The sequence below is a fragment of the Phalangium opilio genome, unplaced genomic scaffold, assembly GCF_054372755.1.
Source record: "Phalangium opilio isolate 3A_F unplaced genomic scaffold, DU_Popi_V2 ptg000038l_1, whole genome shotgun sequence".
Taxonomy (NCBI): Eukaryota; Metazoa; Arthropoda; class Arachnida; order Opiliones; family Phalangiidae; genus Phalangium; species Phalangium opilio.
The window spans coordinates 3,371,746-3,379,848 of NW_028324161.1; the positions used below are offsets into that span (position 1 = coordinate 3,371,746).

The 8,103-nt window shown below is 36.5% G+C and overlaps 1 protein-coding gene across 3 annotated transcripts; it reads right to left on the reverse strand.

The window, feature by feature from the left end:
- Positions 1-1,910: 1,910 nt before the first annotated feature.
- On the reverse strand, positions 1,911-7,854 carry LOC149682690 (uncharacterized). Of its 3 annotated transcripts, none has more exons than XM_089834326.1 (10): positions 7,590-7,794; positions 5,012-5,224; positions 4,747-4,947; positions 4,461-4,667; positions 3,578-3,667; positions 3,324-3,494; positions 3,187-3,258; positions 2,662-2,751; positions 2,244-2,609; positions 1,911-2,186 (listed from the first exon to the last, which is right to left on the reverse strand). In XM_089834326.1, the coding sequence occupies exons 2-10, from the start codon at positions 5,199-5,201 to the stop codon at positions 2,038-2,040; spliced, it is 1,536 nt and encodes a 511-aa protein (XP_089690452.1). In that variant the 5' UTR covers positions 5,202-5,224; positions 7,590-7,794; the 3' UTR covers positions 1,911-2,037. The 3 variants fall into 3 exon arrangements, with proteins under 3 accessions (XP_089690452.1, XP_089690451.1, XP_089690450.1); XM_089834325.1 differs by having other exon boundaries at positions 5,012-5,242; positions 7,590-7,793; XM_089834324.1 differs by lacking the exons at positions 1,911-2,186; positions 2,244-2,609; positions 2,662-2,751; ... (4 more) ...; positions 4,747-4,947; positions 5,012-5,224 and adding an exon at positions 5,225-5,242 and having other exon boundaries at positions 5,303-7,854.
- Positions 7,855-8,103: the final 249 nt, after the last annotated feature.

Below are 8,103 nucleotides of genomic sequence, written 5' to 3' on the forward strand. Positions count from 1 at the left end.
TTTCAGCAAAATTGTCAAAACGTTCAGACGGTCTCTATCTTACATTAATTTCGGTTCAGAATTCGGCATTTCAGCAAAATAGTAAAAAAAGTTCAGATGGTCTCTATCTTACATTAATTTCGGTTCAGAATTCGGCATTTCAGCAAAATAGTCAAAAAAGTTCAGATGGTCTCTATCTTACATTAATTTCGGTTCAGAATTCGGCATTTCAGTAAAATAGTCAAAAAAGTTCAGACGGTCTCCATTCTACTTCATTTTCAAAATTCACGGTTCAGAATTCGGCATTTCAGCAAAATAGTCAAAAAAGTTCAGACGGTCTCTATTTTACATTAATTTCGGTTCAGAATTCGGCATTTCAGTAAAATAGTCAAAAAAGTTCAGACGGTCTCCATTCTACTTCATTTTCAAAATTCACGGTTCAGAATTCGGCATTTCAGCAAAATAGTCAAAAAAGTTCAGACGGTCCCCATTCCACTTCATTTTCAAAATTCACGGTTCAGAATTCGGCATTTCAGCAAAATAGTCAAAAAAGTTCAGACGGTCCCCATTCCACTTCATTTTCAAAATTCACGGTTCAGAATTCGGCATTTCAGCAAAATAGTCAAAAAAGTTCAGACGGTCTCTATCTTACATTAATTTCGTTTCAGAATTCGGCATTTCAGCAAAATAGTCAAAAACGTTCCAACGGTCTCCATTCTACTTCATTTTCAAAATTCACGGTTCAGAATTCGGCATTTCAGCAAAATAGTCAAAAACGTTCCGACGCCCATGTAGCAAAAAGCAGTCGGCCCAACTGCATAAAATTTGGGTAGGGAAGACGGGGTCGGTAGTGCTGGGCAAAGGATACCAACTGAAGAGTCGGGATGTCCTACCCAAAAGACTGTTGGCCGACTTACAAACGTCATACATCCGGCCGACATCTTATAAAACACTTTACCGACTAAGAATTTTCAAGTCGGCCATCTGATTAATGGTCGTTAGTTTTATGGTCGGCCTACAGTGGAATTTTCCGTTTGAAACTATATCAACAATTTTATAGGAATGCTAGTTGGCCTACCTTAAAAAGGTACCTTCCCCAACTCAAATTTGTTACGTTGGCCTTCAGTTTTATTAAGGGTACGTTTTGATGTCGGCCCTTCCCTCTAACAGATATCCTTAATATACACTTAATGACCCACCCAATAAAGTGTTGGCCTACTTACTTATTACTGGTATTTAATTGTGTGCGGTTAATAGAGATGTGGTCGGTAAAAGGGATCCTTCTACCGACCCTTAATGTGGTCGGTAAAAGGGATCCTTCTACCGACCCTTAATGTGGTCGGTAAAAGGGATCCTTCTACCGACCCTTAATGTGGTCGGTAAAAGGGATCCTTCTACCGACCCTTAATGTGGTCGGTAAAAGAGATCCTTCTACCGACCCTTAATGTGGTCGGTAAAAGATATCCTTCTACCGACCCTTAATGTGGTCGGTAAAAGAGATCCTTCTACCGACCCTTAATGTGGTCGGTAAAAGAGATCCTTCTACCGACCCTTAATGTGGTCGGTAAAAGAGATCCTTCTACCGACCCTTAATGTGGTCGGTAAATGAGATCCTTCTACCGACCCTTAATGTGGGCGGTTAAAGAGATCCTTCTACCGACCCTTAATGTGGTCGGTAAAAGAGATCTTTTTACCGACCTAAGAGATGTGGTCGGGAAAAGTGATCTTTTTACCGACCTAAGAGATATGGTCGGTAAAAGAGATCATTATACCGATCCAAGAGATGTGGCGGTAATAGATATTTTTACCGACAATTTCTTGGAGAGATACGTGGCCGGTAATTTCAATTATCACTATTAATTGTTTTAACCTTTAAATTAAAATGCTTATTTTGTGCGTAAAACTCCATGGTTAAGTTCAATTAAAACTAATTAAGTTCAAAAACGTTTTCATTTATTAAAGAACAAGCAGTTCTAGTACGAACAACTTAAATATGAGATCAAATAGAATGAGACTAGGAATTTTTGTCTTTACATCTATTCATTCCGTCTCTTCTGTTCATTCCGTCTCTTCTGTTGACTTTTTTTGATGTTGCCTTTCACTCCTACCTCCTTCGCGATCCTTCGAGTGCTTTATCCAGCCTTTCATGACAGTTTCAATATCATATTCCCGCGTGTTATTGAGTTTTGGGATATTGCCCACTGCATCTGATATAAAAATGAGCTATTAGAATTTTAATTCAGATAAAATGAAGCACTTATTACCGATAACAGCTCCCTTCAGTTTCAAATCCCTAAAAGCTATTTTGCCATTAGCACCATTCCAATTACACTGGAGGATCAATTGATGAGCAATTGTGTTTTTTAAGACTCTTCTTGTTGCGTCTCTAGCATTTCTACCGCCCCACAGTCCCATGAGCCTCACAATTTGGAATCTCTTGTCTCCATCTGCCAATAAGTTTTCCAACTCTTCTAATTTTTCTCTTGAGTTTATCGGCCACGCCGGAAGTCCGTTTATTTGAACATCCGCAACGGTAGAGTTTGATTGAGCCTCTAAAATCTGTGTTGTCTTACAGTTCAAGTCAGATAGCATGACAATGACTTTTTTCTGAAAGTTCTCGTTATCCAAGCCTAAAAACAATATCGTATAAGGGACAGTCAATGTTAGCAAGAATATAATTACATTTCTTGCAAGGAATGTTTGTTTTTTGTAAATCTTGTACACTATTGGTAGAAGATGGATCACGAGCTGTTTTTGTGCGGTCCATGTCACCTGATAAATTCAATCCAAAAAAATGATTAGCTAAGTATTTTTTCAGCAATTTGGAGATAAATGGACGTTAAATTTAATTTGGGGTTGAAAATGAATATCTTTAAAATGCGTCGTTCCAGACGTTTAATTGGTTTTAGGACTAAGATTGCATAGGTTTCTTTGACGTCATAGACCAATATCAAAATGAAAGAGGGTCGCAGAAACTAAAGAGGTCGCTTTAAAACTAATTAAGAGTTTGAAATGGTAGTTTATATGAAGTACAGAAGCAGCGAAATCCGCGAATATTTGCAGCGATCCCCTTTGATAGCTTTCGAAATTGATCTATGTTATTTTCTTCTATCTTCTCTCAGAACCAGAAAAAACCCTACTTGTCAAACTTCAACCACAAATCTCAATAATTATTTTCGAAACCCCATATAATAGTGGACGACATACCACAAGATGGAGTAGTTATCTCTTGAAAAAGAGTTCTATGTTTTGAAATGCGAGTCTTAGGATTATCGCTTGCTGAAAATGTAAAACAGTACAATCAGCGATCTTATATATTTATTATTCATAACCTAAATCTTCACCTGGAGAAGCAAACAACTCTGGTTGTGGTAATAGTGATGGCGAAGGGCAATATTGTTCAGTATTCCTCAGATCATTTATTAATGGTGCGTCAGTGCTGAAATCTTCTTCGTTAATTTCTTCTTCAAAGATCGAACTTTCAACCGACTTTTTCTGGGAATTAGGACCTAAATCTATAATATTAGCATGAGATTAGAACCAATTAATGTCAGCGTTGTATGTGTTTCTCAAATTGTAAATTAGCTTATAAAAATACCTTCAGGAATGTGGGCCGTTTCTTTGGCAGAACAAACAGCCGGTTGTTCTCTTGAGGCAAAATTAAAATACTTCGGTGATGTATTTCCATCTAAGAACACACAATAAGAGTAGTTTTCTTTCGAATATTTGTACACATATACTTAAAGGGAGAATGAAATAACGAAACAAGTATTTTTAATCGATTTTGACTCATAAAAGAACATCATAATCGTTTGAGAAAGCTTACCAAAGAGTATCCTTTGACTTTAAATAAATTTTGAAAGTCTCAAAAGTTGACCTGTTAAGCCTAACTTTAAACTTTAATAAACAACACGTGTATTTTAATTTTATAGCCACTAAAAAATTAGAGGTTTCTTCATAAATAATAAGAGCGCGTTCTCTGCAGAAAGCTCTCGTGAAGTCGCGGTCGCTAATTGGTTACAGGTATTTCAAAAACATACACGTGTTGTTTATTAAAGTTTAAAGCAAAGCGTGGGTCCAGTGGATCCCCTACAAGTTGACTTTCCTTATGAACTCCAGTTTTGGCTTAGCTAAGGCAGGAGACATTTGTGGGCGGGATTTATAAGTGCCCTTATAAATCCCACCCACTAGCCTTTGCCAAGCCAAAACTGGAGTACAGGAGGAAAGTCGCCTTGTAGGGGACCCGCGCTTTGCTTTAAGGCTTAACAGGTCAACTTTTGAGACTTTGAAAATTTATTTAAAATCAACGGCTAATCTTTGGTAAGTATTCTCATATGATAATGATGTTCTTTTAGGAGTCAAAATCGATTAAAAAAATACTTGTTTGGTTATTTAAATTTCCCTTTAATACCATTTCATGATTAATCAAGCTCTTTGACCCACTAATATCAGTGAAAATAATGTTAGATATGTTCCATTACCTGAAAGATCCTTATTAATTTCTGTAGTTGAAGGTAACTGGTTTAAATCAGCCTGAGATTTCTTTTTTGACGCATCGTTTGAATTGAATACAGGTGGTTCTGGAAGGCGTATGGCCTTAACATTATCTTTTTGCTTTGTCATTGACTTGGAAGACGTTGTTTTCTCTCGTATTGTGGTGCTTTTCCGCTTTTTTGGAACTTTCGTTTCTATAAAATTATCAGCGGCGCAAGCAAAATACTTTCAAATAATGAATTAACTTCTGAATAAGCTACACTTTTAAATTACCTTTTTCAATGTCAGTTTCACTTGAAGATGGATCTTCAGATTTTCCACTATCTGTTGTATCTTCATGAACGATACGCGTTTTTTTTTGTTTTTGGCTGGCTTTCCTTTTGCCTATTGGTTTACCAATGTCAATTTCACTGACTAAATCATCCGTGTCTTCTGCCTTTTTGCATAAATGACGAGCTCTTGCTATATCCGAAACTGTAAATAAACAAAAACATATATACATTCTAATCTAAATGTGCTTATAAATTAGTTTTCTCACCATCATGGGCCAAAATCTTCACTTTGTACTTGGTCCAATTTTTTCCAGGTGGTTTACACGAGTTAATTAGTTTGCAAACCTCGTTAGATTTTACTCCATTGGGCCACAGACAATATTTTTTGTCTTGAAGCCATGAAGATGGAACATACTGTACTCCGTCATTATTTACGAAAAGCACAACAGCAAACATCTCTCAAATTATAAACTACCAGACTGGGTTTTGAAATATTTCTAAATATTATCAAATGTTTAAATTTCAGCTATATCCTCAATAGTAAGAAATACTTTTACAATGTGGTAGTTTTTTAAATGTCGTTTGGAAAAGATTTAAAAATATTAAAAGTAGTGCAACAACGGAATTACAGTTGCATAAGGACCCTCGCTAGGAGCTAAGAAACATTTTTGTTTAAGAGCTGCGAGTGGATAAGAATTAGTTTGAGTTGACACTTTCCCAATAAAAATCCCCAAATCACTGGACTTGAGAGGATAATCGAATAAATCTCTGTGAAATCTACAAATATTTGCGGTTACATAAATAACTTGATTTTGAGTCTGATAAATTGATTTAACCACGACCACTTCTCCTGATTCCACTTTAAAGCACTTATCAGCCTCATTAATACCAATAACAAATTTACGCGTATGAACCTTTTTGTACGAAATAGCATTTGTTGGGACATGCGGGTCATTGGACTTGAATGGCTTTTTAAGACTAATATTTGATATTTTTTCTTTTATCTGAAAGGAAGCTGATTCACCCATTCGTTTTAGAAGCTGCTGTAGCGGTTTATTTGGGGTTCTTAGTGTTTTTTTCATGAATTGTAAATGGTTCTCAAATGAGTAAGCGCTGTATGCATCTAAAGGCCCGAAAACCTCTACATCTTTAGCCATATGAGAAAGAGCGTGCACATTCATAACCATGAATTTTTTGCCATAAAACTCATATGAAGTATTTATGAACATTTTGAGTAATTCATTCGCATAATTTGAATGCGTCTTGTGCAAAACTGGATGCGCCAAAATATAAATGGCACACTGAATAAGATTGAAATGATTTAGTACGTCCTGTCTCTGAATATTTCCAAGGATAATTGGGCCAGTGTACAATAAGAACTGACGAAGTTCTGTCGCTTTCCAGCGGTCAATATGTTTAATTGAACGAGGTTTTCGGGAAAATTCATGAGGTATGTGTTTACGAATACCTTCCAGATTTTTTGAGAGTTTTTCAACTAGAAAAGAACTTAACCGCACAGCTAGTTTTCCACTAAGCCAGGACTTTAACATCTTCTTTGTGACCCCAAGATTAATTAAGTGCATGTAGTCTAGTGGAAATTGACGCACCATATCAATATTTAACCTGCATAAAGGGCTTAATGGACCTGCTAAATGATGTTCTTCGTCATCTTGGGACCTGAATGACGCGTCAGTTCTTTCAAAAATTTCTTCAACCTCATCATTTACCCAAAATAACGTTGTATGTTGATGTCTTTTACCACTAATTGTGCATTTGTCACACGAATGATATCCAGTGTGACCTTTCGTATTCTTGACAAAAGCACGCGCTGGTGTGTCTAGTATGAATGGGCCTTTAACATTGCATGAATATTGATTCCCTTCAAAATTGTAACCATTATTTACAAGATCTTGTAAATCTTCTATAAAGGGTCCCAAAAACTCTTCAAGGTTCCCAGGCTTAGTTTCCCCACAAAACACTCCAACCACAAAAGGTGACCCAATCATTCCCTTCGTAAAGCTAAAAACAGATGCTAAAATTGGCCAAAAATCAATAACTGAACTGTGATAAAGAGGTAAACCATCAATATTGACCGCAAAAGATATTTCTTCTGAATACCCTTTGTTATTCATCAAAAATTTGTCTAATCCATTGCTAAACCCCACATGCCAGTATTCACCGTTTTTAATCTGCGTCACTTTAGTCGTTCTTGGTGTTTTCAACAATGTTCTTGAGTCTTTTGGTAAATCATGACCATTCTGACGAAGAAGAACTAGTAAACTGTTTAATGTTACTGCGTTAACATTGTGTTCTAAAGCCCACGTTCTAAGACCTGATGACATATCAGCGCTAGTTTCAGATTCTGAGGAACTTAATGAAGAATTTGAACTGACACTCTGGTTCGTGTCACTCTCGTTACCCGCTTCAGAACCCATTTGAGAACCATTCCCTGCGGAGGAAGATGAACTGGGTACTAAATGTAAATGGGCTGGAGGTTCTATGGAGTCATCCGATTCTAAAGGAGTGCCATTACTCGAGGCTTCTTGAAAAATACTTAAAGGTACAGCTAGATTAACATTTTCCGTGGAAATTCGGTCTAAAACTGATTTCAAATAGGCTGATCTTCTCCTTCGCTTTTGCCTTACCCCAACGTCATCTTCTATATTTAATCTATTATCCATCTTAAAAATTATTTAATTCTTAACATAATATTTGCTTTAAAATCAGTTTCTATTCAAATCTCGTAAAAAAAGGCCCAAGGCCCAAGTATCAAGCTATGAAAGTTTCACATTACCGAATTTGGGTGTCATTTTTATCATGATAATTGAAAGTATCAAAGCTCACCTTTATCTTTGGACGTAACACAACTATTCAATTTTAATTAGGATACCGGTAGTTTTGTAATTGAGGTTAAGTTGTCCGACTGCGTAGTAATATCGTTCACGGCCCGAACAAAATGCGATTCACTGTACCGCACCCGCACGTGCGTCACCGCTTCAGTTTAAAGTAATAAAATAACCGTTTTTCTCACGCATTGCTTCGGGGAAACGAGGGGTCGGTCACTTGCATGAGAGAGATTCAGACCTATAAATTTTTTTTTGCGCTGACTGCGCCTGGTTTAGTTAGTAAAATAGTGATTTATGTTTTACTTTAAAAAAAAATCGTGATAATTTTAGGCTGAGAACCTTTAATGTAGAGTGCTTCTTTTTATATATTGTCCGACCCCACAGTACAGAAGAAATAGTTTCTCCGTTTTGTACTTTACCCTTGTTTATTCTTCCGCCTAAAGTCGGCTACGGAGATTTTCTCCTTAGAAGTAAATGGAATGAAAATTACCAAATGATTGTTACATTTATTT

Excerpts from the sequence above, each read along its gene's own strand:
- LOC149682690 (XM_089834324.1), bottom strand. The coding sequence starts at position 7,426 with ATGGATAATAGATTAAATATAGAAGATGACGTTGGGGTAAGGCAAAAG.